This window comes from Phyllobates terribilis, unplaced genomic scaffold, assembly GCF_046119375.1.
Source record: "Phyllobates terribilis strain yellow unplaced genomic scaffold, ASM4611937v1 Scaffold_8__6_contigs__length_399053987, whole genome shotgun sequence".
NCBI lineage: Eukaryota > Metazoa > Chordata > Amphibia > Anura > Dendrobatidae > Phyllobates > Phyllobates terribilis.
Window position 1 is genome coordinate 363,406,849 of NW_027362768.1, and position 17,490 is coordinate 363,424,338.

General features: G+C 49.9%; 1 protein-coding gene across 4 annotated transcripts in view; it reads left to right on the forward strand.

Annotated features, from left to right (window-relative positions):
• Positions 1–7,221: 7,221 nt before the first annotated feature.
• The window catches only part of MTMR14 (myotubularin related protein 14), a 37,518-nt gene continuing 27,249 nt past the window's right edge, over positions 7,222–17,490 (forward strand). For all 4 annotated transcript variants that reach the window (XM_073644792.1, XM_073644794.1, XM_073644793.1 and 1 more), the window contains exons 1-10: positions 7,222–7,440; positions 8,973–9,121; positions 10,151–10,259; positions 10,603–10,678; positions 10,790–10,847; positions 11,329–11,448; positions 12,802–12,875; positions 13,715–13,785; positions 14,512–14,586; positions 16,450–16,516. In XM_073644792.1, coding sequence (XP_073500893.1) covers positions 7,351–7,440; positions 8,973–9,121; positions 10,151–10,259; positions 10,603–10,678; positions 10,790–10,847; positions 11,329–11,448; positions 12,802–12,875; positions 13,715–13,785; positions 14,512–14,586; positions 16,450–16,516 — 889 coding nt within the window. In that variant the 5' untranslated portion in view covers positions 7,222–7,350. The remainder of the gene's footprint in view (positions 7,441–8,972; positions 9,122–10,150; positions 10,260–10,602; positions 10,679–10,789; positions 10,848–11,328; positions 11,449–12,801; positions 12,876–13,714; positions 13,786–14,511; positions 14,587–16,449; positions 16,517–17,490) is intronic.

Here is a 17,490-nt window from a genome sequence, read left to right on the forward strand (position 1 = left end):
CCCTGATCATCTCTGTCAAAACACCAAGAGAGGGGTCTACCCCTGGTTCGGGGACGGCTTCAGCCAGAAAAGCCGACATCTCATCCCAATCCAGATCCCTCTTCCCCAAGAGGTGCGAGTAGAAGGATCTGACGACCTCCAGGATCCCTGATCTGGATCTTTTCAGGGACCCCGCAGTGTCAACCAGTCCTGTAACAACTTTACTATTCACTGACATCTTGCAATTTCTGTAAGGGTCGGGCGAGCGGTACTTCCCGTAATCCCTCTCAAAAACCAAAGATGCGTGTCTATCATACTGACACCTCATTAGCAAAGATTTCACTCTGGAGATCTCCTCGCGGCTACCTCCAGTTGAGACAAGATGCTCGAGTTTCCTCCTCAGGCCCTGATACAGGCGATACCTGTCCAGGCTCCTGAGGCTCGAGAGCTGGCGGAAGAATCTCGCCACCCTTTTCTTGAACATCTCCCACCACTCTGACTTACTACTACAAAGATCCAGTAAGGGTACCTGGCTCTGAAGAAAATCCTCAAAAGACTGTCTTATCTCCGCTTCTTCCAAGAGAGACGAATTGAGCCTCCAAAAGCCTCTTCCCATCCGGGGGGTCTCTGTAACATTCAGGGAAAACAAAATCATACAGTGATCGGAGAACTCCACCTCAACAACAGATACTGCTGAAGAGACGGCTTCCTCCATTAAATAAAACCTGTCTATCCTGGACCTACAGTTACCTCTATGATAGGTGAATCCCTCGTGGCCTGGGGTGTGCCGGATGTGGACATCCACCAGGCGAGCCTCACTAGCTATACTATTAAGGGCGACGCTATCATAAGTCAGCTTGTCTCTGGAACCTCCTCTATCCCGGGGCCTCGTGACAGTGTTGAAGTCCCCTCCAAAGACGACCTGCCGACTCGTAAAAAGGTAGGGCTTGATCCTCGTAAAGAGATACTTCCAGTCCCACTTAGATTGGGGACCATAAATGTTAATGAGCCGAAGCTCCTGTCCCTTCATGAGGACATCTAATATCAGGCACCTCCCCATTTCTAACTCAATAACCCGTCGGCATTCTACTGGTGCGGTAAAAAGGACCGCCACTCCGCTATACGGCTCGGCCGCAAGAGACCAATAGGAGGGCCCGAGTCTCCACTCCCTCTTAGCTATAAACACCTCTGCCATATTTAGCAGCCTGGTCTCTTGCTAAAAGAAAATGTCAGCTTCAACCCGGCTGAGAAAATCAAAGGCCGCAAATCTAGCCATATTTGACTTAATGCTGGCGACATTAATGGAAGCCAGCGTCAACGGAGTGGGTACCGCCATCATTGGTGATTGAGTTAGATGGCTTTCTTCTTCCCACTCCCCTTACCCTCTGCCTCAGAGGAGGAATCCTTCCCCCTATTTAATGACACAGAGGTGTCCATTCCCACATTTTTCCTTCTTTTCTCGTCCTCGTCTCCGGACTCTGGGCCAGTCCCTCCCCCCAAGGACCCTGCATCCCCAGGAGAAGGAGACTCGGCGCCCCCTGTAAGCTCCGCTGAAGCCGGAACCTCACCCTCGGCCTCCTCCTCAGAGGAAGAGATGTTATCAAGGGCTTGGAACCGGTTAGAAAGACCAACTAGAGGGGAGTCGGTTTTACCGTCCTTAGGTACCTTGGTCAGAGCAGGAGAAGATGTTTTATCTCCCTTCTTTTTCTTCTTTTTGGTGCCGAGCTTACGCTTGTTCTCTAGCCACCGCTTATTATCCTCATCCATACTTTCATAATGGGAGGATTCTGAGGCAGAGGCGGTTTCCTCCCTGTGGATCCTCCTGACCTCCTCATCCAACTCATCATCCCTCGGGGCCTCAGCAGCAAGACTGGCATCCAGGACAGGGGCTGCCCTGGTAGTCTGGGGCTCGCCCCGCTCCCTCTCCTGTCTGCGCTTGTCTAGACGCCTCAGCTGGGCAGGCGTCTTTTTATTGCTTTTCTTCCCTGGCCCCTCGGTTCCCACCCCTGCTAGTCCCCTCCCCAGCAGAATCGGCCTCACGGCTTACTCCCACCGGGGTCTCGACTGCATTAGCGAAGGAGCGAGGACAACAGCTGAATGGGTGACCTAACTCACCACACAGGTGGCACCTAATCTCCACACAAGAGGCGGCAAGATGGCCGACACCCCCACACAACGCACATTTCTGCACGGTGCAGTTTGCACTGAAGTGTGTGGGGTCGCCGCACCTGTGACAGAGCTTCGGTTGCCCCTGGTAGAAGACCAGGATACGATCCCTACCCAGGAAGGCAGACGATGGAATGTGGGCAACCGTACCACCTGAACGCTTAAGTTTTACCATAAACGTCCAGGCCCCTGACCAGATACCAAACTCGTCGCGGTTTTTTTTTGGCATCTCCACCACCTCTCCATACCGACCAAGCCACGTCATGATGTCATAGCAAGAAAGCGACTCGTTACGAGTCATCACAGTCACTTTCTTGATCTGGTTTTGGCAAGACACTGCCTGAACGGCAAAGTCTCGCCAGCCGGGCTCATTTTTTGCCAGCTCATAATTCGCCCAGAAGAGCTCAAGCCCCTCCGGCCGAACAAAGCTGATATCAAACTCAGGCGTGGAATAGGGATGTATCAAGGCGTAGATGTCAATCGCCTTGAAGCCCATCCTCAGCAGGAGCTCCACAACTTTAGACCTTGGAGGACATGCATCACTGCCCCTCCACCGAAGACGGACCACATTCCTACGCACACTGCCTGGCCCGGCTGTTGGGAGGGACCACACTGTATCCCCCCCTTTTTGCTCTCGGAAGGCCCCGAGGCCATGCCTCTCTATCCAGAAGGATAGATCAACCTCTCGACCCTCTACCATTAGTGATCTCTCCCCCTTCTTTAGAGCCTCCAGAAGGCGCCGTTGCAACATGCCGTCCCCAAAGCCCGGAGACAAGGAGGATGCCCTATTTGCACCGGAGGTGACACTGGCATAACTCTGGACAGGTGTTGCCACCCCCGGGGGGACAACCGGACCAGTGACCACATCAGCCCCAACAGCATCACCATTACCCACCTCCATCTCACCCTCCACCAAACCAGCAACCACACCACTAGACAATGAATTAGCCTCATTCACCCCCACCATCACATTCATTCCTGCTGGACCAGTAACAATGGCGGATGACATTTTGACCTCTGCATCAGGCACAAGGGGCTCAGTCACCTCCATAGAACTGGAGGCGACCTCACCCCCGGTCTTATGTGTGCCCTCCACATCATTGGTCGGTAATTTCTGCTGTTTGGCATTCGGAATAATGTGCCGCTGATCTTTAGATGCTGTTAGGCGCCGCTGATCTTTAGCATCAGGATCTTCCGGACCAGCGACGCCAACACAAAATAGCACTTTCGTGGGAGGACCGGAACGCTCAGCCCCGACAGCCCCCTCACACAGCCGTCGCTTCTCAACTAAGTGATCAGCGGCAACAGCATTCAGAGGCGCCGAGGCTACCGGAGCTGCCCCCGACACCGGGCTGCTCCCCCCTCCCACTGAGGAGCGCACCACAGCATCGTGGCCTGATGGAACGCCCGCCGCCGGGCCGCCCTCACTGTCCAGCCTCTCGGCTGATGCACCTCCTGCTACGTCCCCACTACTACAAGCAGAGACGGAGCTCTGCGCCTCACTACCGCGCTCTGTAATCTCCCCGCACCTTTGCACCGGATCCACAGCAGAACCCGGGCTGGGCTGGGCAACGGGGCTTATACAGCGAGCTGAGCCTGCCGCCGACTCAGGGGGTACAGGGAGGGGGGCATATACGTATCTTACCGCCTCCTGCAGCTTTGACTTGGTCTTCTTTGCCTTTTTGTGGCCCCCAGGTGCCTCTTCTGGTAGATCGTCACCAAGATGGAAGTTTTGGAGGCACACTGGGGACTCCAGGAGCTTAATCTCCGCCATTAGCGCCCCTCCCTGGCCGCTGCTGTCACTGTCCTCCCCTAGCCGGAAGAACTGCGACCGGATGTCACTGTCGCCTGTCCTGCAGGGAGCTCGCTGCACGTGGCCTGCGGGTGACTTTGCAGGCTGCCAGGTGGGGCTTCCTGCTGGTCATCATCACTCTCATCATCCACCTGGCTCTCAGGCTGCAGCCCCATCTGCCTTTGCTCTCTGGTATCAGCCATTTCTCTAAAGCGGTCTTCATTTATTAGTTTTTCTTTGAAATGACCACTCTGCTCCCTGATGTCAGCTTTCCTCAGTTCCAGCAGGTGAATCTCGCTGGTCAGTCGCTTTACCTCGGCCTGGAGTTTAGCCTTGCTCTGTTTGGAGGCCCCCCGCAGCTTTGGCGCTTGTGCAGCGCAGCTCCTCCCGGAGCCTCCTGATGAGCTTACTGGCATCTTCATACTCACGGAGGCGGATCATGACCCGGGAGGCATAGGTGGACACAGACTCCCGGGGTCCCTGCAGCGCCCAACCCCCCTCAGGGAGGTCGGCCTCACCTCCGTGAGCACACCGCTTTCCTCCGGAAGGAGCGCCATCTTGCACGCCGCTGTCAGGCTTTACCTCCATGCTGGAAGCCTTGCGGCTTCTAGGGGTCTCCACAATCCCGGGAGGAGTAGGAGCCACATTGCTGCGACTCCTGGTGCAGCGTCTCACCCCCGAGTCCTCTGATGTGCAGGCCGGTTGCTGGTTTCTTCTGCCCCCCGCCGGCCTGGTTCGGGAAGCAGAAGCCTGGGACTTGGCTCCTTCACTCATCCCAGAAACCAGCTCTCCCTCTGGGAAAGAGAGAGAGCAGGTCCCCAGGTGGAGAGGTGTTGGTTCTCAGAGATCAGGAGCTCACAGCAGGATCTGCAGCCACCACACCCGTAATCACCACACTGACTAGCAGCTGATCAGAGCTGCACCCAGTATGCTGCTGGTGGAGTCACTGTGTGCATGCATTACATTACTGATCCTGAGTTACATCCTGTATTATACCCCAGAGCTGCACTCACTATTCTGCTGGTGCAGTCACTGTGTACATACATTACATTACTGATCCTGAGTTACATCCTGTATTATACTCCATAGCTGCACTCACTATTCTGCTGGTGCAGTCACTGTGTACATACATTACATTACTGATCCTGAGTTACATCCTGTATTATACTCCAGAGCTGCACTCACTATTCTGCTGGTGCAGTCACTGTGTACATACATTACATTACTGATCCTGAGTTACATCCTGTATTATACTCCAGAGCTGCACTCACTATTCTGCTGGTGCAGGCACTGTGTACATACATTACATTACTGATCCTGAGTTACATCCTGTATTATACCCCAGAGCTGCACTCACTATTCCTCTGGTGCAGTCACTGTGTACATACTTACAGCTGCGCAGATGAAGGATCATTAGGAGGATATGAGACACCTCAGTCGTAGTCTACGAGGACACAATGAAGGGACACGTTAAATGACAGATAACCAGTGCGAGCCCAGACAAGAGACATGAGGTTCACACGGAGAGGACGTATTCACAGCAAATCTGCCAGGAATCCATGGACTCTGAAATGGTATTTGCTTTTTATGGCAAAGCGCGAAATTCGAAGCTAAAAAATCCATGCAAGAATGGACACTGTGCACTGATGTTTTTCCCGCTATCGGGGGTTGAGGTTTTCTTTAACCATTTACTGACATTCACCATAAAAAGTGATCCAAAATGGTACCAAATAAAAATGAAAGTTTGCTTCATAGACAGAAAAAAATAGAAACTGTGGTTCTCAGAAAATGGTGACACAGATGAAAAAAAAGTTTTAGAAAGGTTTTTTTTTCTTTTGTAATATTCAAAATAAAAAACTTGAAATTCTTTATATATTTGGTTCCCCAAAATATGTATCATCCTCCAAAATATAAAACATGGTAAAAACAGTAAAAAAAAAAATAAAAAAAATGCTGGCAGCTTTATTATTTTTTTTCACAACCCTCCTCCCAAAAAAAATAAAATAAAAGCTATACAATAAAATATATGTAACAGCGAAGAAAGGAGGCGGAATTTGTCCTGTAACTGGTTCTAATACGCCGGCCACAGTTACAGTGGAAATCAGATATAGAAGAAAACGTATTTAAAGGATGTACTGCCCCTAAAAGGTGTTTTATGCCTATATAGGGGGCACAATGTCTGAAATTAGAGAATAAATACAATAAATAAATAAGTGAATAAATAAATATAAAAAAGTAGGAAAAAAAATAAAACAAACAAAAAAAGGGCTGCCAGTTCGAACTCGCTGCTTCTTTCACCGTCCACATCGAAATGAAAACTATAAACGTGTCTGATATATAAAATAGTTGTTGCGGAAAGAGGCACACAATTTAGAAATGTATTTGTGTTCCTTTGTGATCATAAAAAAAATGTCAAAACTAAAGGCGCATTTCCCTGAAAATAAAAAATCATGTAAAAATAAGCCAAAAAAATATTTTAGAGGTATTAAAATGGCAAAAAAAAAGAAATCTCCAAAATATTCCTGATCATGAACCTGGGGGATGGGGGAAGAGAATGTCCCGGTTTGGACCTGTTTAACTTCTTAGATGCCGCTGTCAATTGTGACAGCGGAATTTAAAGGTTTATTTAAAAAAATCAAGTTATCCACCTTATCCGTAGGATTGGAGATACTTGCTGAGAGTCTGATTGTGAGGACCCCCAGCAATCCCAGGAACGAGGCTGGATGGGGCAGAGGTGGGCACGTGCGGCCCCCCGCTCCTGTCATTGTCTATGGGACTGCTGTAAATAACCAAGTGTTGGAAATGAGGACCGACCACCATCGACTCCCCCTTGTGAGATGACTGCATGGAAGCCGGGGGGCTACAGAAGGACGCTGTGTCCCTAAGGAAACCGACATGTGCACAGCCCCATAGATTATAATGGGTGTTCGTGTGTACGTGTGAAAGCGGATGCCAGACGTACCCCAAACACAGACGTGTGAAGGGGGTACTAAATCTAAGCTTTTATTTATTTTCCATACTGTACCCTAGACCCAAACAGAAAGCTCCACACTGCCCATCAGTGGCCACACATGGTATTACAACAACACATCTCCACCAGTCACTCTACTCTCATGGTGGAGACATTTTTTGGGTGGTTGTGCGACAGCAAAAATCCAGCAGCTGTCGAGCTCCTCAGTAACTGCTAAAGATAAACCACGTTCCTAAAAAAAAAAAAAAAAATCTCCTTTTTCCTCAACCAAGATGGCGGCTCAGCCAGGCTGTGACATCATCAACGTGCGACTTGACAAATGTCACGTGGACGCGTCATTAGCAAAGCGCCTGGTCGCTGCGGATGTCCTGTTAAGGCGAGTCCCGGTGCTCCGGTTTCCGAGATGGGCTACATCCCCTGATTCCAGGGAAGGGTGGGCGCTATGGACGACCCCGGCAATATTAACGGGTTGGTGGAGCTTTTGGAGGAGTTCTCCCGCGCGCAGTTCCGGGCTAAAGATGTGGGGGCAAAGGTGAGAATCTCGGTATTGACCACAGGAGGGCAGCAGAGTGCAGGGCAACACCGTGTACACAGGGGGCGAAGGGCTGCTCTTATACACATGCGCAGTAACTGCTCCACTACTATGAGCGAGACCTCTGCTTGCTGTCAGTGGATGGAAACATATATATATATATATATATATATATATATATATAATGTATATTACAGAGGTAGAAATCTGCTAATACTTCTCTGCACCTGAGTCTGTATTTCCAGCTGATATGTTATAGAAAACTGTCAGGAGAGGATGGAGTGTTCTGTGCAACTGTAGCGAACAATCAGCTGTGAGCAGTGTTAGATCTGCTTATGCCTCTGTCTTAGGATGTAAACAGGAGCGCTCCAATTCACTGACAGCATGTGTTATGAGTTCTCGTTTCATTGGTTTATTGCAAAAAGTAAAAAAAAAAACAACATTTGCAGTGAGGGGAGAGTCTGATTGCAGTGGTAAGGCCTCGTCTTGCTGTCAGTGAATGTGAATCTGTTAGGATCGGCCGTCGGTGGGGTCTGACTCTCGGAGCAGCGGCCGGTCATTATTCTGGAGGGGCGCAGTCCTCCGGCCTCTCCGCTGTTTACATCCCTCGGTCTTTCCTGCCTGCAGCACATCTCACCGCGGCTCTGCTGGGGATCGCAGATTAGTCCCATTTACTCCATACACTTTTTCATAGAACTGGAATATCCCCTTTATTGCTTTGATTCACTGTCTGCAAGCAGAGGACGTGAAAACAAGCACTTTTTTTTCGGCAAGTTTGAAAAGTGGTAACAAAAGTTGTCAAGTTTTATGTTCTATTAAAGGGATTGTCACTTCAGCTTTTGCATTACCAAGAAAAGGCACAAAAGACCCTTTAACACCTCGCTGCGGGTCTCCCTTTACCTCGGAGGATGTGATTCTTCCCGATTCTGAACGGAAGTGAAAATGACATCGGAGAATTTCCTTTTTTTTTTTTGCTTTGTTTCCTCCCGTCGGTGTTTTGCTGACTGCGGCAGATTTCGGAGCCATTTCACAATCCTCGCTGTATAGTTTATTCCTGTCCAAAAGTTCAGCAAAGTTCTTTGAAACTTTGTTCTAGTGAGTAAAACAGACGGCAGGGGGTGTCCTCCACCCGCCATAGGTACTGAGGGGATAAAGGAATTGTTCTGTCTTGTGTAGATAAATCGAGTACCCCTATATCTCATTGTAGGGGACCAGAGCTTCATTTCCAGCCGCAGAACACAAAATCCCCTGCATAGACGTAAGGTGAATGCCGAATTCTGGCCACTAGAGGGAGCTGACTGTATGCACATTATGAAGCTCCCCCTAGTGGCGGCTGCTGGTAGCCCGAATTCTCTCGTATAATTCTTTGCCTGTGCAGGGGATTTGCTGCTCTGTATGAGGGAAATCTGCTGAAAATGATGTCTGTTATATTTCTGGACTAGTCCTACGTTCACTCAGCTGCAGTTTGTTACAGTGTATCAGTGCGGCTTCGCCTCCTGTTACTGATCAGGTTTTCTGTCCTCTCTGCGCAGGTGGAGCGGATCGAGCAGCGGTGTCTGGAGCTTTTCGGGAGAGACTATTGTTACAGCGTCATCCAAAACCTAAATGGGGATCTGTGCAGCCACTACCCCCGACAGATCGTCTTCCTGGAGTACGAGAGCGCCGAGGACGAGAAGCACACGTATGTAACGCTAATCCAGAAAGTCTCTGATAATCCGGCAGTATGCTGTGGGGTGTCGCCAGAAAGCTGCGATTAACACTCTCATTTTCAAATTATTAAATTTCGATAACCGTCTGATAATCCGATTCCATTGATTCCTGGATTTTGCTGTGTACATATGATATATTGTGCCTGTGATACTTTCTTTTCCAGCCGTCGCATTCACCTCTGTGCAGGTAGGGGGCAGCATCTCCCTAAAAATGATTCCTATGCCTGCAGATCAGACTGCGGGACGCTCACGTTCTTATATCAGGTCCGGATTAATGTCTGATCCGGTGACCGCACCATAATCTGCCGTGTAATTGCTGAACGTTCTCTATGACTCGGGCGTAATGTGGGCGAGCGGGAGCAATGTGTGATCTCTGCGAGTAGCCTGATAGTGGCCCATAATGAGGCCGAGGAAGCCAGGAGGAGCATGGTGGAGCCACCTGCCTGAACCGACACATTGTAGCCCGCTCGCTCTTTCTTTCTTGTCCTCTCTTGAGCCGCTCTCTTGCTCACTCTCCAATTCGCTTTGTGTCTTTCTCACTTGCTCTGTGGTTCGCACTCTCTTGCTCACGCTTTTTGCCTCACTCGCTTTGTATTTGTGTCTGGCGCTCTGTGCCTCGCTCGCTTTGTATTTGTGTCTGGCGCTCTGTGCCTCGCTCGCTCGCTTTGTATTTGTGTCTGGCGCTCTGTGCCTCGCTCGCTTTGTATTTGTGTCTGGCGCTCTGTGCCTCGCTCGCGCGCTTTGTATTTGTGTCTAGCGCTCTGTGCCTCGCTCGCTTTGTATTTGTGTCTGGCGCTCTGTGCCTCGCTCGCGCGCTTTGTATTTGTGTCTGGCGCTCTGTGCCTCGCTCGCTCGCTTTGTATTTGTGTCTGGCGCTCTGTGCCTCGCTCGCTCGCTTTGTATTTGTGTCTGGCGCTCAGTGCCTCGCTCGCTCGCTCACTCTTTTTGTGTGTCTCGCTGACTCTTTCTGTTTTCTATAATGTTTTTCTGTTTTGTTTCAGGTTTGAGAGCACGGTGCAGGTCAGCAAGTTACAAGACCTTGTGAACCGCAGTAAAATGGCGCGGTGCCGCGGACGCTTCGTCTGTCCTGTTATCCTTTACAAGGGAAAGGTAACGGCCTCTTTCCTCTCTTGTATCCGCAGTCCGGGCCGCGCTCGGCAGCTGCTCCTCTGATCCTTCACCTCCTCGCCGTATTCAGTCCCTATGGATGCCGCCGTGCGGGGCAAATTATATGGGGAATGTAGCTGTACCCCAACGCTGCGGCCCCTTCATCCCCCAACAGCCATGAAGTGAAGGCGTATCCTGGCTTTACTCTGTATAGATGACCCTTCTCAAATCAAAATCTGCCTACAAATTCCGGCGCAGTAAACGTTAATTGTTTCCAGAATATTGCGCCATCTCGGGCGCTGCGGATCGCTGCATTTGTCCTGACGTTTCCCGCTTTCCTTTGCAGCACATTTGCAGGTCGGCAACACTGGCCGGATGGGGGGAGTTGTATGGACGCACCGGTTACAATTACATCTTCTCAGGTACGGTTAATGGTCTTCTCTTCTTACCTTGGCGTTGGTTCCTCTGCCCCATCAGTGCCAGCTGCGCTGTACTCCACTCTCACAGCTGACCCTTCTGTGAATTCTCTGCAGGGGGCTCTGATGATTCCTGGGCGGATACTGAAGTTGCGGAGGATGATTCTATAGCCAGGTATTGTGTGAGATGCTCTCTTTTTCCTATACCTGGATGGATTTGACTGTTTAGAAGGAGACTTAAAGGAGCTCCAATCCCCGGCAATATTGCTCGGGATAGCCGGCGGCCAGTCTATGCACTGTGGTCCAATTTATACGGCCGTCTGACTGCGCCCTTAACATCAGATGAGGCAGGAACTTTTCTCCATGTTATCACCCCTCTTACAGATAACAGCCTGTTACTGTCATCTCTCCCCTAGTATGGCTATTAAGGGGAATACAGGAGCTTTTCTTTATGGTATCGCCTCCCTTACCGGGGATACACCAACTTGTCCTCTTGTTATCACCCCTCTCACTAATCTGGGATTGTATCTGCTCTCTGATGTTTTGCTTTGGTTCTAAGCTAAGTGAGGGTGACCCCCGATTGTAACCTACTGGGGGGCGGCATTGTCACCATGATGTAAGTTATCTAACCAGTTCACTCCCATTTCTTCTGTCAGGAACGGAGACTCTCAATTCGACAAAGTCCGGGGCCACGACATCAAACTGTTGCGCTACTTGTCTGTCCGATACATCTGTGACCTGATGGTGGAAAACAAGAAGGTGAAATTTGGACTCAAGTGAGTTGTTTGCATTTTAGTACAATTTTGCAACTTTTTTTTTTTCCATTTGAAGCCAATCAGTTATTATTTATTATTATAGCGCCATTCATTCCATGGCGCTTTACATATGAAAGGGATATACATAGCACAAACAATTACAATAAATTTTGAACAATACATGTCAGTGACTGGTACAGGAGGAGCGAGGACCCTGCCTGCGAGGGCTCAGTCTACAGGGGATGGGTGAGGATACAGTAGGTGAGGGTAGAGCTGGTCGTGCAGCGATATGGTGGAGCGGTGGTTACTGCAGGTTGTAGGCTTGTCGGAAGAGGTGGGTCTTCAGGCTCCTTTTGAAGGCTTCCATGGTAGGCGAGAGTCTGATGTGTTGGGGTAGAGAGTTCCAGAGTAGGGGGGAAGCACGGGAGAAATCTTGTATACGATTGTGGGAAGAGGAGATAAGAGGGGAGTAGAGAAGGAGATCTTGCGAGGATCGGAGGTTGCGTGCAGGTATGTACCGGGAGACTAGGTCACAGATGTATGGAGGAGACAGGTTGTGAATGGCTTTGTATGTCATGGTTAGGGTTTTGAACTGGAGTCTCTGGGTAATGGGGAAGGGATTGGCTGAGAGGAGAGGCCGGGGAATAGTGGGGGGACAGGTGGATTAGTCGGGCAGCAGAGTTTAGGATGGATTGGAGGGGTGCGAGAGTGTTGGAAGGGAGGCCACAGAGCAGGAGGTTGCAGTAGTCGAGACGGGAGATGATGAGGGCATGCACTAGTGTTTTTGCAGATTCATGGTTGAGGAATGTGCGGATCCAGGAGATATTTTTGAGTTGAAGTCGGCAGGAAGTGGAAAGGGCTTGGACATGTGGTTTGAAGGAGAGTTCAGAGTCCAGAGTTACCCCGAGGCAGCGAGCTTGCGGGACTGGGGAGAGTGGACAGCCATTGACTATGAAGGATAGGTCAGTTGGGGGGGGGGGGGATGCATGAGATGGGGGGGGGGAGGGAGATGATGAATTCAGTTTTATCCATGTTAAGTTTTAGAAATCTGGCAGAGACGAAGGATGAAATAGCAGACAGACATTGTGGATTCTAGTTAGTAAGGAGGTGATATCAGGTCCAGAGAGGTAGATCTGTGTGTCCTCAGCATAGAGGTGATACTAAAAGCAGTGGGTCTCTATGCGCTGTCCCAGGCTGAAGGTGTAGATGGAGAAGAGCAGGGGTCCCAAAACTGAACCTGGGGGGACACCGACAGATAGGGGGCGAGATGAGGAGGTGGTGGGGGAGTGTAGATTTTGTAAAAAAAAAAAAAAATCTTCCCATACGCAATAAGGATTATACATCAGACTTGTGCTTTTCTTCTCTCCTTTCCAGCGTTACCTCCTCTGAGAAGGTGGACAAGGCTCAGCGGTACGCAGACTTCACGCTCTTGTCGATTCCTTATCCAGGTAGAGAACATGAATCCTTTCTCATTTCTGTTATTCATTTTGCTTTGTGTCAGACGATATTGAAAGGGGACAAAGACATTGATGACGTCTCCTTAGGGCTCGTGCACACAGCCGTGTGTTCGGTCCAGGTGCGATCTGACAAAACATCGGATCGCACTTGGACCAGTGTTAGTCTATGGGGCCGTGCACAGGTCAGATTTTTTTCTCGGATCGAGGAAATAAAAGAATCTCAGCTTGCCCGAGTTTGACCATGTAAACGATCGGACTGCACTCGGATGACAACTTGGTACAGTGTGATTTCCACAGAATGGAGAAGATGGAGAAATTTTCTTCTCTATCCAAGCACATCCAAACTCGTGTGAACAGGAGCCAACCTAAAAAAATATAGAAAATGATCGAGTTGCACCCTGAATTACGAAGAATGATTGCTCTAAAGCATTGAAACTGCATTGCTTCTGACCCTTTCACCGACCTGCTTTTACCAAGTCTTACGGCTTTGGGAAGTTCAGTATACGGAGCTGGAAACTTGCTCGTCCCGCACCCCGTGTAGCAGCCGATTTCTGGTGCTGCAGCTCCGCTCCTATTAATAGCGGAGTACCCGATAACGGACTCTGTATATTGCTGCCGTCGTGCGACCTGGTAACAACTGATCCTGGGTTGATCTGCTGCCGGGACCCTTACAAGACACCAACAGGGGGGATAGAGATTACACAGTAACCGTTGTGGGCTGGATCAGTAATACATGGGAGGTTATGGGACCACCATGTCCCCCGCACACCAGTCCAGTGCTTGGTGAGCTCACATTGATTTTTATTTTTATGTCCTCTTCTTTCTTCCAGGCTGTGAATTTTTCAAGGATTATAAGGATCGAGATTACTCTGCGGAAGGACTTGTGTTTAACTGGAAGCAGGTAGGATTCACCGCATGACCCTCGTACACACTGATTGCGGCATTGTACCATACACACTGATACGTTAGGTGCTGCTCCAAATATCTGCACCCGCCGATACATATTGCACCAAATGCGTCTACTTTTAGAAGGTCGTTCTCTCCAGGTACGGTTCTGTGGCCCAAAAGTGGCAAATACTTAGATCTTGTGGGCTCCACCTCGGATCAGAAGGAGACTGAGGGTCCGTCGTGTTATCACATGTCCTCTACAGGGGGCAGTAGGTGCAGCACTGCTTCTCAACCATTGCATATAGCCCCCTTCAGACTGTGGTCTTCAGTATGGAGGATGCTATATACACTGCACTGGTAGCTGCCGCTTTAATACCTATTCTAGTCTTTGGGGATCTGTGGACGGCAGATGCTGTCAAGTGGTTGCTCTGCTGAGTATTATTAGGCCCTGCCACGGATGTGGACCCCAAAAGAGTTCATCCAGTGCCCCTTATTTCCACCTTTTGGAAGTGTTGCTGCTTTCACTACATTATCGGTTCCCTGCCTGGTCTTGCATATGGCCAGTATCATGCAAGCCTGTTATTCTCATTATTATTAGGGCAGGTGCATGCTCCTTGCCGAGGGTTGATAAAAAAAATTACTAGTGGGTTTTTTTTTCTTAAATTTGGCTCAAAAATGCATTTAATGTTTAGTATAAATCATGACGTCCATCACGTGACACGTGCTCCTCCGTCCCCAGGATTACGTCGATGCCCCTCTAAGCATCCCGGCCTGCTTGACGAGACACCTAAACATTGACTGGAGGGAATACCAGGTAAGCTTGTGACGTGTGCGGCGGAGCGCAGAGCCTGTCTCTCGCCCTACGAGCCGCAGCCTGCGCTGTCGTTTACCCCCGAGGCTGCAGAGCAGCCGACAAGATGATGAAAGCACAGACCCCGTCAGGAGCTTCTCCTCTCTGTGTCCTGATAGCAAAGGTTCCCCTCGTAGTAAAGCCTCTGGGGTCTTCCTGCAGAACTGAGGACCCGGCATGTGCTAAGCCGGAGAAAATGGGTCAGCGCATGGCAGGAGGCGCTGCAGGCGATCACATTAATGGCTTATGCTGAGAAACGTCTAATTGAGGCTCCTAGTGCAGGTGCCGCTCCGTCTGCGGGGACTGCGGAGCCTCATCTTATCCTATAGATTTACCTTTTAACTTCAACACAATGATTGTAACACTGCTGTGTCCATAAAAAGTGAGACCTCCTGCAGTGAAAAGTATCACTGCAGTCATTTTAAAGTAGCTGCAATCTTTAGGGTAGGTCATCAACGTCAGATCTGTGGGTATCCGACACCCGGTTGACTGAACAAGATCGTGACCACGCCGTTCAGAGGTGAGCTGCAGTACCGAGAGTGGCCACTGCACAATATATGGCGCCATGGTGTTTTGGGTACTTCTTGTGGTTGTGGGGCCAAAGCTGATAATTGGGGGTCACGGGAGTCACCCTACCCCCCCCACCTATATGATTGTGATGACTGATCAGGGGTTGTGCGGTCCCTCCATTATCCCCCCGGGAATTGTACAACTACATTGACACCCAAGTGTTGTAACTCCAGGATGTCTGTACGTGTGGCCCCCCCGCGCCATAGTATAGTGATGCATTACACTCGGGCTGGCGGGGCTCTTTGCACTTTCCGGGTCTCACGTAAACATTTCTCCCCCAGAATTTTGTAGGAGACAGAGCTGTGATTTAATCATCTTTCAGCAGGCGGAATTGGGGCAGAGCCCAGCAGGCGGCGCGGGGAAGTGCTGAGCGGGCGCTTGTCAGAGAGCTGATGTACATCGCGCAGGATCACCTGGGAACTGTCAGGCGGAGGAATATATATAATATATATACACAGAGAATACATTATTACTCCTTAATCAAGAAAATAACAAGTCTTAAAATACATGGTTGATAATGGGAAGAGTGGGGGGAGTTGTCTGGTCATCCTGTCTTAAAGCGGCTGCAAAGAGCATTTAGTAGCGCTCGGGCGGTCCTCCTACTGTTCTTCCTGGCACAAAGGAGCAGATCCCAGTTGACATCCTTGTCCGCCGCTGCTCATGTCCCAGAATCTGCTCTGTGCTCTTGAGACCTTCTTGTGTTTGCAGATATGACTGGGCCTCCCCTGGGGGCAGCTTTAGGACGTGGGCCCCCTTGGGGAGGGGGGGCAGCTGGAGGAACCTTGCCTCCCTGGGGGGCGGCAGGTAGCACCTCCTGTCACCTGTAGGGACGATGAAACAAAACTAGAGAGGAATAGTCTGTGGCCTTCGCCTGCATTTTCCCGCTTTTGGGGGGTTGTCATGCTGCCCCCTCCATTGTTCCTCTTGTCACTTTCATTTGCACCAATGCCAATAACATTGGTCCACAATGGCATCTGCTCCCTGACTGCATGGAGCAATATCCCTGAACTTTTATGATCTTGGGGGGCCACACTGCGATGTGCGCAGTGTATTAAGGAGGGTGGTCTAGTTCCCCTTCGTCAGAATTATCTGATGCTTGTGGGACTCCTGCAGTGTAAAGAATGGGGGGAAAATGCCGCAACAACCTGAGGTTTTAATGAGGGAAATGGCGGCTTTCATCCTACACTGGACTCCACTAGACGACGCAGTTTTCTGTTTTTCCTTTACGATGACCCGTCTTCCCTTTTCTTGGCGCAGAGTTGGGACTTGGTGAAGCAGACGCAGAATTACCTGAGGCTCCTCATTCACATGATCAACGGGGACGGTAAGAGGCTCCTCTGCCATTTATCACTTTATTTTAAGTATTCATAGGAAGAAATGGTGGAAGGTGGACGCCTTGACTGTTTGCTCAATACCTCGCTAGTTCGGTAAAGGATCTAGTATAGAAGGAGGTCTGCTTAAAGGGGAAGTTCACCAGCGGCCCCCAGCACATTGCAATGGATTATAGTGTATGACCCCATATATAATCCTTCCCTGTGGTCATCCTTCTGTCACCCCCAGGATGAGCTGGATGATGGGGGTTACTCTTTCCAGAGATTAGATCCGCAGTCACACAACGCGCAGCGTCTCAGCCGGAGTCACACATAACCGACCTGCGATGTGAGCTCTTGGCGAGGGAGAAACACTTTAATTTCACACTTCTTTGTGCCACCTGGGTCCAAGAGCCGGGAAAACATTGCTGAATGCCAAGCAGAATTTAAAGGGGCTGTTCACAGCGGTGTGCAGCTTGTATAGGAACAGACGGATCTAAAGCCGATGGGAAGCTCATGTTTCCCTTTTAAGAAAAATCCCTTCCTGGGCAGGATCGTCATCTACCCATTCATATCCTAAACGGCAGCGATTATAAAAGACCCCCCTCCCCCCAAACTTAGTCCAAAAGCCTTGAAGGAGGATTTCACAGATTAGCAAAACATGGCTGCTTTCTTGAAGAAACTGCGCCACCCCTGCCTTTCTCTGGTATTGCAGCTCTGTTACATTCGCCTGGATAGGGTTGAGCTGCAGCATCGCACACAACCTGCGGACGGATGTGACTGATTCTGGAAGAGTACGCCATGTTGACTGATCTCAGACGTGTATACTCCCCTATTTGGTGAACTTCCCCTTTAAACATATATCTCCTTCTATACTATATCCCTAACCGAGCTAGAAAGGTATCAAACACTACAGCTGGTCATACACGTTAGATTAATATAGGACGAACCGTTCAGGTGTTTGATAGCTGCTTTCCTCCCGCCAAAC